This window comes from Manduca sexta, chromosome 20, assembly GCF_014839805.1.
Source record: "Manduca sexta isolate Smith_Timp_Sample1 chromosome 20, JHU_Msex_v1.0, whole genome shotgun sequence".
NCBI classification, from domain to species: domain Eukaryota; kingdom Metazoa; phylum Arthropoda; class Insecta; order Lepidoptera; family Sphingidae; genus Manduca; species Manduca sexta.
Window position 1 is genome coordinate 1,083,818 of NC_051134.1, and position 15,289 is coordinate 1,099,106.

The following is a 15,289-nucleotide window of genomic DNA, read 5'->3' on the forward strand; positions in this document are numbered from 1 at the left end:
CTATAAATAAGGAAAACGATCCTCTGATGTGTCAAGGCTTCATATCAATATTATTATTTTTATGACCGCATGATAATGTATGGTAAAGTAAGCGTTATTTTTATAACATAAAGCACCTGTGCTCTTTTATGTTATTTTGGTACGAAACGCTTTCTTTCACGCTGCCGGTTCCTGGATTTATTAAAAGAACAAAGAAGGTAAACAAACCTTGAGGAAAAACTTTCATTTTGACTTCACAGTAAATTCTACTTAAGACTCAAATTCCATTTATAAATTTTGATGCAGGCAGAAATTCTTTGGTTATACCCCGACTTATAATAAGTAGTTATTTTCCTTATTTATAAGAATAACGCAATTTAAAACCTTTTATGAATCTTAAAACTATTTATATATGAAGTTAATAAAGACACAACGAAATGTACGACAGGCTTTGCTCGCGGGTTTTCTGTGTTTTAAGCGGCAAAATGCCTACGAAAATCCTAGTGACCTTGTGACCTTACATTTTACCGATGTAAATTTATCCTAAATATTGATTTAGGATATTGATTAGGCTGTATGAAATATTGATTTAGGATATTGATTATGCTGAATATGAAAATTATATCCATTATTTATTCCCCGGAATAAGGGTTCTGTACTATTTATAATATACCTTACATGTACGATTCATAATGTGCCCTAATTTCACTTCCACCTATCGGGGATTAAGATTTTTTATGTACTATTGTTATTGTTTAGATTTGGAAAACTTATTAAATAATAATATTTTCAAATAATAAAATCGCCAATTATATTATTAAATTAAGGCATAAATACAAAAACTTTTTGCAAGATACAACAATTTATTTTTTATATAGATATAGATGGACAGCACAAACAATACTATTAATTCATATGTATAATATAATCTATAATCCAGGAACTTGTATAAACACACGTCTATAACAACAAACAGATGTACCTAACTCAAATAAGTTACTGTTGAAACATGTAATTATTAGTACCATCGCTAAGAAGTAGTTGACACTGTGAACACCAAGGTTGATCGTTTATAACCTGATATTTCAATATATTTAGTTTTTATTGACTCAGTAAAGTTTCATACTGTTTCTATAGAGAGTGCATGGAAGGCGCGTTCACTTTATTATTTTTTGTAATAGTTTACTTAATACTTTTTTTAAGTGTTAGCTGAAATAGAAGTCTTCTATTCATCGAGTACGTTATAATAGTTTGTTTAGAACCATTTACGTACAATATCATCCATGATAAAGGTAAGCTGATTATTTGATAATAACTTTTCATATTTCACAAATAGATATTTTATTTCTACCGACTAATATGAATGCCACACACAAGAAGACCAAAGAGGTTTTAATATAAATTTAATAAACGTAAACTTCGTGCATTCATTTAGCCCAGACTAATTACAATGCCTTGCGTTAACGAATTATAATCCTAATGTTATGTAGGTACAATCTTTGTCAAGGTGTCTTTATAGCAACCATATATTATCATTTGTCAAACAACTTACAACTAACATAATCTACTTAATTTTATCACAAATAATCACGTTTCAATTCAAGTTCAACCACGAAATCCAAAAAAAACACTTATCGTAATATCCATATAAAGAAAAATGCTAATAAACCTAACACATATTTGTATAAGCGTAGAAATGACGGATATTATACAGTGTACATATGCTTAAACTCTGCCATAATGGCTCTTTCAGAGTGATTTTGTTAGTTCAGTACATTAAGCTAGCACAAATTTGGCATCTGCAGCTGGAGGGTAACAAAGCGTGGTGATCAGCGATGCAATATTTTTATACTACGCTCTCCGGTACAATAAAAATATATTCCTTTGGGGAAGTCAGCGTCAAAAATAGATAAAATATATTTAGATAAATTCAAAACATCCTCATTTGTAGGTGAAAATATCAAATCTCGTTCAATCACAGGCATCATTCGTAAACTTTTTGTTGTACTTATTGCGCATTTCACGTTGTGATTCATCACTTTAACCAATCAAGTTATAAACAACAAAACTTTGAGATCTTCTTTTATTTATTGAAGTTTATATTCCCCGAATGCTAACTTTTACATTCCTTTGTTTGGTTTCAGACGTTTTTATTCAAGAAATTATTATTTACGTACAAAATTAATTAACAGATGACAACTGTGCTACTCGTTTATGGCCATAACCTATTTCGGTTGATTAATTAACGTTAGGTACTTATATAAATAGCTGTTTCGGATTAAGCCTTCCACCCTAAACTTGATGGAATATAATTCATATAACAAACACTTTTGGCGTTAAATATTTTCATGTTTTATAATTATATAGAACAAAAGTAATTATACATAAAGAACTAACTATAGAAATTAAAAACATTAACTTTAATGGCAGTATATTTTTTTATCTAAAAGTCAACTATTTTTTTAACATGATCCTACGTTTGTTATCCTGGTAAGGGTCGGCTTATACAAACAAGTGCTTTATACAATTTTGGGATGTTCCGACATTTTAATATGTTTGCACATCTACGAAACACACTCGTATCTGTTTTTTAGGGTTCCGTACCTCAAAAGGAAAAAACAGAACCCTTATAGGATCACTTTGGTGTCCGTCCGTCCGTCTGTCCCTCTGTCAAGATTCTTTTTCTCAGGAACGCGTGGAGGTATTAAGCTGAAATATATATCAAATACTTAGGTCTGCTTTCCCTTGGAGCTGTGAAAAATTCAAACTTCTAAGCCAACGCAATCAAAGGATACAGCCGTTTATGCCGCAAATTTTCAAAAACTCGCAAGGGAATAAAATATTTTTATATACGTCTGCAACAAAAACTTTAACTTCCTACAACGTTATAACTGTGTAAACATTTTAATTAAATAGGTATTACTTCAGATGTACCACAACAATAAGATAATTTTATCCTCGATAGAATACTCATAGATACCCTCAAACCAAGTAAAGCCCAAAGCACTTTTTGCGTGCGATTATGTCGATAAAAGAGGCGAGCAAAAAATTTCTATGCATATGACTTTGGTTTGTACGGATATTCTGTGTTTGTACAATTTGCGAGGCCTCACGTAGAGAGCAAAATGTTTGTTGTAAGTAAATAATCCTATACTACTACTTACGATCATAGTTTTTGTTTAGATTTTTTATATGTGAACACATCTGTTTGCCGTCTAGTTAGTGGTGAATATGTTATTGAGTCGTAGGTGCAAAATGTTATCCTTGAAAACGTTTGAATTTCAGTTTTCTACCATTTTAAAATATGCTTTCTTGATTTTTCGTGACAAATAAGTACACGTGCATAGATATGATTGCCGTTTATAGACAAGTTACTATAATTTATATCTTATTGATGGCAAATAAAATTGCTTTCTAAACGTAAATCAAATTTATAAAATATTGCAAAACTAAATGAATACACTTGTATACACGTTAAGTTTTTTGAATCAATTAAGGTTTTGAACATAAATAAACTTATTATAATTCTAATTTATCGATAATATTTGCATAATTAATACAATTATACGCATATTCATCACTGTCAACTGTTAATGTGAATCACGCGTAACTTAATGCATGTCAATAGGCCAACATTCAAAATGTATTCAGAAAGTGTTTTCTTAGAATTGCAAACCAACGTTCATATTTTGAGCAGGACAAAGAAAAATAAATATTAAAAGTTTAAGAAAATTCTTACTGACTAAAGGATACAGGATGATGCGATTAAGTGAATATATTTATAATGACAAATTTAGTTAAAGTTAGTTAAAGTATATTTTCGCACTAAGGTCAAAGCCAACAAATTACAGGCTATATAGGTAAAAACTGCTAGAGAACCAAAACAGAATTTATTTCTGTACTCAAGCAATATACTTTTTTCTTATTTCAAGTGTTCCACTTAAGTGAATTACGTCAAATGCCGCGGAAATACTAAATAAATCCCCTAATGTTACATAAATAAAATAATTATCAATAATATACATTTAATGTACACATAGATAATGTACACTTGATTTATTACAAACTACATTTGCCATCATCATCATAAGCCGTAGGATGTCCACTGCTCCACTGCCTCCCCCAAAGATTTCCAGATCAACCTATTAAAACGACCCAATACCACTATAAACTACATTATCACTTACATAAACATGACCTAAATAATCAAAACACAACTTATTGCACCACCCTGTATATACTTATTTTTATAATTAAGCTCATTAATATTTTTGATGTAAATGTTCTGTAATTAAATTTCATATACGGTATTACATTTTAAATAATTAAAAGCGGTGTCTCCCAAATGTGTCGGATTTTTTGTGCGCAATTCAATCGTGTTACTCATACTTCGACGAGTCAAGGAACTCTCCTGGAAACCGTAAGTAATGTCGATACTGACCGCAAAGAAGCTTCAATTAAATGGTCTCCAAACCGGATTACTTTTTAAACAGCGTGTACCCCGTAACCTTTACTCTGCTTTCTTAACTCGAATAAATACATAAGAATGAAAGCGTTCCTACTAACATTATTTAAAAGGACACTATGAATTAAGATTATTCACTAAGTTCAAGGCAATGCAACGATTCAGAAAATCTGCCGCTTCGTGCAACGTACTAGGGAAGACAAATATGGTTACCGATCTTGTATGTTACATACAAGATCGGTAACCCTATTTTCCGCTATCCGTGTTTGTCAAGTACGGGCCTGCTATACATTGAAAATCTCCATAGATCTATTCGCATAATCTGTGTAGTAACTAGTGCGACGTAAGGCAGAATGAAAGCACGCTAACTGCGATTAATACGTATAAGGTTTGCAGTCAAAGTTGAATACAAAATTGTATATAAAGGACTACAAAGTATAAATCATCCATAAAAAAATCCGATAAATATTATTAGCATTTTAGAAAAGTTAAATACCACCCAAAAACATTTGTCTATTGATATTCAAGGAGTATGCTCACTACACCGTTTTATTGTACGACCGTTCTAGGAACGTGTCATGCAAAAATATATTCTTTGAGCTAAAAAGTATGACTATATTAGACGGTGACGGAACAGTCTAGTAGGCATAAACGCATACAGTTCAATACAAAAAGAAAATTCCCCGACACCTTCCTAACATGGTCAATGTGTAAGTGTAGTGGGCAGACTCCTTTAATATTATGAGCCTTCAATGCTGTCACAGGATCAAAAATGGCAAAATCAGCTGAGACGCAAAACGTGTTTTAATAAGTAACATGATAATAAAATGCAGATGAGGACTGACACCACAATTTTAATATTTGGTTTCCTTAATTGCTGTGCAAATCATTTATACAACCCATCTCCTAGTAGGTACATTATACATGATAAGCTTCTTAGCAACCATACCGACCGTATATATGTCGTAATACAGTTCTCCAAATGTCATTTACCTGTCCTACAAGTTCAAATATTAATAAATATTATTATATACTTAAATATTAATAAATTGCAACACAACACTAAAATTAAAACATAATCAACTTTATTTACTACCTATGCTATATTTTTGTACAATAAAGCATTTGTTTACTGTTTCTAAAGATTTATAATGTTGCATCTTTTATTTATGAGTTCCTTAGCAGCTGTGAACCTGATGTATACGTGCCGTGTTATAAAAACAAGCTGAATTAATGAAGCTCATTATAAGCTTCTGCGTACAATCATCGTAAAAGTTTATTATAAATTATAAATTAATCAGTTCTAAAAAAGTGGGAACCGTTCGAGAGATTTGGCTCGAATTTTTCCTTAACTGTTAATTCAATTTAACTAATGATTCACAATCATGATATCTCAGAAACTATAAAACATATAAAATTTAAATTTACAAAAAAGATTTCATTATTAAAATAGATCATAGATATGATTTAACGAAAAAAAACTATGAGGATTCTAATATAGGTAATAAGATTATCGCGCGAACGGATCTGCTAACGAAAACTGATATGATCTTAGACAATCAAATTCTAGATGACATAACATTTTGCTCCTTGTGTCATCGATTGCCGAGCCGCTCCAGCTCTCCTAAGCAAGCCGTTAGACGGCGCAACTCTTGCACTTAAAATATAATATAGAATGCTCTTGATAAATCTCCATTTGCATATGGAAATCGGTCCCGAATAATTCAATTTTGTACCATAATGAAAATTACGCATAAAATTTTACAATGAAAACAAGAACCACTCGTTTTGTTGTGGGTTTTCGTACAATTACCTATTTTAGGTTAGTTTTGAACAAAATTAAATGTAGGTTTTGCCTAGGGCTTGGTTATATGATAATTATTAATTATAAAATAATCTATATCGACGATTAACGATCACCAGAATTTAGTTGAATAAAAACTTCGCTAAATAAGTATAATAAATATTGACAAATATCGGATATGAACACAGTATCATAATAATACCAAAATATATTTCTAACAGTTTACTATCATACAAACAAGTCCATAGAATAAATAATTCTCTTTAATTTAAAGAATTCTATAATTACTATAAGCGGCGAATGTACAAAAACAAAGATTTTCACGAATATCGATATTTTGTGAAAATCGTTAATTATTATGAATAATGCTTTTGACGAGAATGCCAATTATTCAAAATGGCCAAATCTAATCAAAAACATCTTATTTAATTGAAAAAACACTCCACCATTTTATTTTCATTCACCAATTCATTTGACACACACCGAAACGGATATCTATCAAATAAATTGGAATAATTTCTTAGAATAATTTCGTAAATTATGGATAATTTGATAAGGCTATGGCCACTTCCATTAAAGAGTAAGATAGATCTAGGCATTCTCCTTTTAATTTTAATATAAATTATGTGACATATATTATAATATCAATAGAGGCACCCAAGTGATTTAATGTGGGCAAAATTAATTACTATTAGCGATTTATTTTGTGGTTTTCCAACTACATTAACAATGAAAAGTAGAGAAGGATATTACCAAATCTAAGTGTATATTTAATTATTATTATATTTTGTAATATAATTTTATTTGATTGAATAGTATAATATATTATCACCGTGTAATCCGGTCATGTCGATTAATTTTAATGCATAAGTACTGCATAGTATGTGAGACATAACTCGTCATTGTATTTTTTAAAAGAAAGTATTCAGAATGGTCGAAATTTAAATAAACAACAAGTTAAAAACATATAATCTCCTTTATAACATGTCGTAAAAAGTAAATAACAAATTTTCGTTTATGTTGTAAATTTTTTGAAATTATATTTGTAAAAAGAAAGAATATTGAGAAAATGGAGAATACCTGAGTAATCAGGTTAACATAAATAAAGTAGTACACAAAATTACTGTAAAAAAGGCAAAGGCTCTATATTATTTATCGTCAAACTGTTTCAAAATTTTCACAGGACTTATAATTTGGAATATAATATCCTTAATAATTGATGGTCAATTATTAGTAATTTAAATGCGTTGTTAGCAGGATGTACTGTGTTAGTCGAAAACAAACTTTAAGAGAGCAAACACAGCACAGTGGTTATTTAAGTACGTTCCAACGTACTCCGAAAAAAAGAACAATATTGACTTGGTGCTATTATAATATGTACACTTAAACAAACCAGTTTGTTTCGACCATCTACTTTGCACTTTCTGAAATATTCTTACCGCAAATTAATGTTCTATCCTCTTTTTAAAAAGCGCATGTTGATAAGCAACAAGAAATATCACAAGTAAATTTTCGTATAGTACCAAAATACAGTTAAAAATAAAACTTGCGTTAACTCAAAATATATTCAATCAAAATATGTGTTGACAAAAATAAACACATGTAAAGTATAAATTGTACAAATATTTGTCCCAATGAGGAAATCAAAAACCGCAAGTCCTCGACTCATATTTGCATATCAGTCAGCTCATGACTTCAGAGGCACGACCGATCCTTCTTCCTACATTCAGTCGTGATGACACCACGAAGCTACATTCAAGCTAACGAAAGCTTAAACCACGCACGATAATTCAAAGGCATTTCACGCCTTGACTTTATCATCAGCACGATATGAATAAAACATAATCCATGTTTGTTTTATGAATCACTAGAAATAATCAGTTTGAAATCAATCTGAACACGTGCATTTAGTTAATTAATTATTTCCTCTTTTTGTTTCTTTTGTTTTGTTATCATATCTATGCTGTAGAGTTATGGTCGTAACTTATATGTGTGGTATAGCTAAAAATATGCTCATTATGTTTATGTTTAATTCCTTTTAATATTGAAATATTATACATTTTCAAATCATTATTCAACGAGATTATAACATAATCGGAAATCAACTTGCGATTGAATATTATCATTCATTGAAATAAACAACAATTGTAAACACACAATACCCGCAAGTACTTAATTCATACAGAAATACTTGCGTCTGCGCAGACGACGCTTTGTCTGCCGGGGCTGAAGCACGCTTAATACCTATAGATCATCACCGAAATGTTGCTTTACCTTCTTAGTCACCGGCACACTCTAACAAAATACTTACACTATCGCATGCTCGACGATTTTAATTTACTAAGTAACGTTTAAAGTCTAAATAAAAATTCTAGGCTAATACTGGTAATATTTACCTGACAAAATGTGTGTATTTCCATTTCTATTAAACTGTGCTGTGAACTCGTACTGTGAAGTCATTTATTTTAAATGACTTCATCCCAAATAAATGGTAATAAAATAAGTACTATCTTTATTAGCTGTTTCATAAGATAACTGTCAATAATATTTTACTTGAAACTTATAAACTTTTACTTTAAAACAGCCATATTATTTTTTATGACTCCCAATTCTTTGCATAAGGCCAGTAATCAAGTAACTAGGTTTCCTGAGTTTATCACCATCGTAAACTACTTACGGTGGCTAAAGAAGTATTATAAAAAGCCACAAACTGCCCGAAATCTGTCAGTCGGCCGCCTCTTTCGTGCCCCATAAAAATGACTCCCTCCAGGAAAGACTGGAGGGACTTATATAAAGATAGGAATACTATCTGGTACAGTAGGCAATTATTGTTCAAAAGGAATATCTCTTTAAGATCTTTAAACACATAATTATTCGTCATAATGTTTTTTCCAGAGAATGGTCCGAATCTCTTCGTGGTGTTTGGCAGGATAATTTCATCTAAAGGATAGTAGACTATAACGTTTTCACTGGTTTGTTTAATGATATTAATAAGGCCATTTATTTAAAGGTCACACAAACTGGCTTTGACTTTCAAGATGAGTTCCACTGTATTTTATGGGTTATTACTATCAAAGATAAGAAATACGTGAATAATTTAACGTTTTTATTATAATATTTGATATTTTATATAGTATTAGTGCGAATATTAAACAAATCGGTTGTATTGTCATAGGAATACAAAAATTAGGCGTAATTTAAATAGTGTATATAAGAATTTCACATAAACCTTCTAATTTTTTCCATTGAAAATATCAAATAACCATCGAACATGTAGAAGCATAAAATTCTTAAAACAAACCAATGTGGCGCGCAGTGTGTGCATAACATTATACTTACTTCGAAAGTTTATAAACACACAAACTTGAGAATCGTGATGAACAGAACTAGACAACAAAATGAGATTGTTAAAGAACCTCTCATGAAGGTCACGAAAGTCCACTGCCAAGGTCTAAGCAATTGTACACGCTTAGAATTGCAAATTTTAGTCTACCTATTAAATGGTCATTCAATCGGCGTATAGCGTTTTTGTACCATTTAAATTAATAGTCTAAAAATGTTAGTTTTATGTATTCGAAATTTATAGAAGCTAAAAAAAACAATGCTGTTTTTAAATACATAAAATATTATACTGACCCTGCATTATATACTGTCCTATGACTGGGCACGGGCCTCTTATACTACCGCTTGGCCTAATGCGGGTGGGCAAACTTCACAAACCCTCGAATTCTTATGGAGAACTCTCAAGTATGTAGATTTCCTCGCGATGTTTTCCTTCACCATTATAATTCATAGCATAATATAATTGATAATACATATACTATAACTTTAAAAAATCAGTGATGTGTGCCGTAGGTTTGAATCTGCGGACATTCATCTCCGAAGACCTTCCATTCACAACTAGGCTATCGTGCATTATGTTATTTGCCATTCACCAAACCAAAACTAAATTTTAATCACTCAGAAAATTAAGAAATGTGGATTTGGTAACCCTACGCTTGTAACTGATCCTAAAGTTATGATCAAACGTGACACCAAAACACCGCAATTTTATTTGAAACAACATGTGAGCTAAATTTATTCATAGTGCCACCTGCAGGTGTCAACATATGTCTTTTGTTTTTTTAACCATTTATGTTAAATATCAACCTTTTTAGAAAACTGATATTATTTTTATGTTTATTCAAATAAATCTGCAGAACCTAACAAAAATAATTACTTGTAAAATTTGTTTACCTTGAGTTCAAAACCTACTACGAAAATACAACACGAAATTAAAAAACTACGGTTGCGATAAAAAAACACCCCTAATTTTTTTCCATAGTATGTGTTAGATATAGGGGTACTGTAGGTAGTAGTAACCTATGATAGCATATTAATATAAGTCTTAGCTGTATTACGCTTTACCAAGGCATAAAATAGATAAGACTTCATAACGAGATACGGTAACTATAAAGATGCACACAATATTAATATTCACACTCGTGTAGTTGACTTCCGAAGTCATTTTGCCATTGTATTCAGTGTCAAAGTCAAGTTAAATGTCGAAGTGACAATAAGAACATTAAATAATATACAATGAGAAGAGCCACTTGATTAGATCGAACGTTTAATTAAAAATATAATGATTGCTAGCCTGAGTGCCGTCACGTAAAATAAAAAGTCAATAAAATAATAGACATTAATATGCAAAATGAAGAACATACAGATATTCACCTCAGGTGGTAAACCGGATTGGTTGGTAACAGACAGGTTGTCACCTAAAAGTTTTTGATCAATATTTGTCCATATTAACGACTTTCTGTTGCGACTTCTTGGAAATTGTACATTTTCTTAATCATAATATCCAATATCAACGTCGAATAGATACGACAAATTGCATTATACCTCATCTAATGTATTACAGATTATATTCCCGTCTAATGTTTTACAGATAATGATTTACGTAAAACCTTATCAAGAATTAAATGTATAAAAAATTACAGTCTATAATTTCCATAATTACGGAAGCTTAATAAAGTGCGACAATATTTATCACTTTCGTCATAATAAAATTATCTATCGACACATTTATCATCAAATGAGACGTTGCGAATAGTGTAATAAATTGTAATCAAAAATTTAAATGAATTGAAAAATGTGCTACGTGAATCACCTTATTAACTACATAATATGATTTTATAATTATCTAAAATGGTATTGTGTCATCTCTATTAATGGATTATCAAAAAAAAGTAAATATGTACTTTATTCTCTCTGTTTGCGTAACATGTACAATATGATATTATATATTTCCGGAGACCAGTTCGCTGCAGCTAGCCCTTAACGCAAAGGGTGATTATACATTATTCTTTCCTTGTTTTTAGCTACCTATAATTTTGTTTAAAGACCACTTCCGCTTCGTCCAATATCTGTCAACATATTTCCACGTTCAGCTCGGACACATCACAAGAACTCGATTACATTGGCAACCACCGTGTGCAGCATAATGAGTTTTAAATTATTACCGCAGATAAAAAGTAGCCGTACGATGTTCCTATAACCTTTCTTGATTTCGTAACTGAAGATACTACACGACCTATGTATAGACGGCTTGTACTTATTAATTAATTAACGAATATTTAAAATTTCTGTAAAATGGAAGTCTCGAAACGGCTTAATTGGATTTATCAATTTAATTTGTAATTTAGGGGATGATGACGGACAGGGCGGGCAAGGCGGCCGAGGCGCAGGCGCAGCGGGCGGCCGGCGTCGCTCCGTCTCCATGGTAACGAGGTGTCGAGTACATAAGCGTTCGCGTGGCCGGCTCGCCGCACAGATTGCTAACGCCTGGGGAGCGCGCCGCACGTAGTGCAGCGGATCACCGGGAATATAATAACATTCTATCAAGTTCGACGTTTCGTAAATTAGAAGTGAACAGATCTAACTTTAGTTGCGAATCTCAACTTATACGTGTATTTAATTTTAGTTTCAAAGTGTTTTGTGAACTAACTACAAAAATCAAGATGATGTCCTTAGTGTTGTTTCTTCTGGGAGGGCTTCTCGCAGCAACAGAAGGCTGTGGTGCTGGAAAACAATTGATAAGTAAGTTATTATTTTTACATTGCATTTTATTTATTTTCCGTAGAGATTTCAGAGTATAATAAATTATATTACGATAAAATACTTTACCAAACATAAGCTCTTCATAAGCACTGAATTACAATATTTCTATCGATTTTCCTTTTTTCATTTTCGACGGAAAAAATAATATTCAGGTTCTTATAATGTTTAAATCGCTTCATCCTTAGCATATAATGCCAGATAAGTCTATAAAAAGCTGTGAAAAAGTTTCAATAAAATTTACAGAGAAATTAGCATAAACAAATCCTGTAATCCATAAATAATGTCCGCCGCCACCCAGTCTACATTTTGCAAACCAGTTTCATCAAATGATTATCGTATTTACATACCCGTCTGGGTGGACGTCGTAAAATTTTATTGTCATTTACACTTGTTTTTCATTTAGTTAGCACGCAAACACCTGAATCGAATATATCTGATGGATTATGAAATCACACTTATGTTAATTTCACCTTGACACTTCTGATCGGACTATATCACGAATTAACAATAGTAATTTGATAAGTAAATTTATTCTAGTAGAGTTCATGGATGAGGTTTAAATTGAATTATATTAGAGTGGGTTTTTTGTGTTATTTATAGAGTCTGGTGGCTTGACGGCGTACGAGAAACAAGCTATCGTAGACGCGCACAATCGCCTCCGACAATCTGTTGCTCTGGGACAAGTCTCCAGTCAACCTCCAGCGGCTAATATGATGGAAATGGTATGTAACTTATGGAATTATTTTAATAGTTTATCGAGATAAGTTAAATAATTACAAAAGATGAGTGTCAAATTTTATTTGCAGCTCCTTTCTTTCTCAGTAAATTGATCAATAAAATTAAACGACAAAACACGTGTATTAAATGAATTAATATTCATATAACATGATATTGAAACATCATTTTATAGCAATGTTAAATAATTTGCTTAAACATTTAAAGAATACTCACATTAAGTCGGCCTTAGAAAGTTCAATGTCCGGCGCCTACCTGCGATGCCGTAACTGGATTTCTGCCAAATTATACAAATAGGCTATAGGAATGTAAGAATGTGCTTGACAATTCAAATATTTCACAGACTTGGGATGACGAGCTAGCGGCGACCGCACAACGTTGGTCCGACCAATGTATAACCGCGCATGACCGCGCCGCCCAGCGAGACGTGGGCCGGTTTCCTGTGGGCCAGAACCTCGCAGCCACCTGGACAACTCGCCCCCCAACCGCACCCTCTGACTCCGAGCCTGACTTCCAGAAACAGATCAATGCGTGGTTCGACGAAGTTCGCATATACGGCTTCAAGCCCATCAGTGGTGGACACGGAACAGGCCACTACTCTCAGGTAAGAATCATTAAGTCTACACTGTTCAATAATTATGTTCTGACAGCAAAATAATTAATATTTGAAATGTTATTTGTTTCACTTACTCATTATAGTTGTTTCTTTTTTGTAGTTGGTTTGGGGTGAGACATCTCACGTAGGCTGTGGATTTACCTTCTACTACGACCCCACTCGCGGCTACACCAAACTCTACGTGTGTAACTATGGTCCCGGCGGCAACGTAATTGGATCCAACCCGTATGAGAAAGGTCATCCCTCTTGCAGCAGCTACGGGCTCATTGAGTCAAGAAAATACTCCGGTCTTTGCGGTACGTACTGAATTTACATGCTGATCTCTCCAGTACGTACAATAAAATTAGTTGATAAGTTAAATAAATAGATTGTATTTACTCTCAGAATACAATGAATAAGCTCTCTCAATAAATGTAATGTGTTTGAAAAAACATGTTTTCTTTTATTAATGAATACTTTTATTTACAGCGGCCAGTTTCACGACCTCGTCGTACCAGGAGAACACCAACAACTACATCTCGAACGTCATCCCTGACAGCACCGGCGATACACAAGGTTTCAACTACCAGTACAGCAACCAATTCTACAACCAGTTCAACAACCAGTATCAGTACCAATACCAACAACCAACCACCTTCTACCAGGAAACTTCCACGTTCAGGCCTCTCCTTAGCATCTTTAAAACCGCCTCGAACTTGTTCACGAAACCAAAATCCCAAGTCAGAATCGGAACAGTGTTCGTATAAATTCCTACAGCGGATCCATTATTTCTTAACAGTATTTTATAAATTATATTGTGACAGTTGTGTTACTCGACTGATGATTCGGAAACGCTGTACTCGGGTTTTCGGAACTTTGTAGATAGTATTGTTATTCCTTGGTTTTACAAGGAAGTTAGGCCTAACATTATTATAACAATTTCCATCATTTTGAAGGTCTCAGTGATATTGTGTTAAAATTACATTGCTGTCGGGAATGGCCTTCTAGTATTAGCCAAGAGTGTGTGAGAGTTGTTATTTAGATGTAGTTGTATTTATGATTAAAATAAATAATATCCTATACATTATACTTTTGTTTTTATCTTCCAATAATCGCTATACCTGGTTCGTATCAGCGTTATAAGAATGCATTACAGTTGAATATATCACCGTCGTATAAACAAGTGCAGACAGAGATAACATACAAAGATAATTTTATAAATATAGGCACATATAAAATACGACTTTAAAATATTCTTTACAAAAACGTATAAAACAATCCTAATGAACTCTAATAGGGTAATATAGGTTGAATGCATGCGGAATAATGATCAAGGAAAGGTCAAAGAACAATAAATACGAAGAAAATACCCCGAGTGTCCAAATGTCCACAATCAAAAAGACAGTTTACGACTTTTTGCAATTACGAGCGGTGTTCGAGAAAATATAAGTAAAACTTGACTAAACATTAGGCATTTATTTGTAGAAGAGACAAATAAAATAAATGTTCGCGTTCTAAAATTAACAATTCGTAACGGTATTCGTCATTGACTTAATTGATTTATTAGTTTAAAATCCGATATAAAATTCTACCTATTTGTTATTTG

The 15,289-nt window shown here is 32.2% G+C and overlaps 1 protein-coding gene across 1 annotated transcript; it reads left to right on the forward strand.

Annotated features, from left to right (window-relative positions):
* The first annotated feature begins 12,052 nt into the window (after window positions 1-12,052).
* LOC115444079 (venom allergen 5) lies at window positions 12,053-14,770 on the forward strand. The gene is made up of 5 exons (XM_030169718.2): window positions 12,053-12,332; window positions 12,954-13,075; window positions 13,432-13,692; window positions 13,805-14,000; window positions 14,173-14,770. The coding sequence occupies exons 1-5, from the start codon at window positions 12,254-12,256 to the stop codon at window positions 14,448-14,450; spliced, it is 936 nt and encodes a 311-aa protein (XP_030025578.2). The 5' UTR covers window positions 12,053-12,253; the 3' UTR covers window positions 14,451-14,770.
* The last annotated feature ends 519 nt before the right edge of the window (window positions 14,771-15,289 follow it).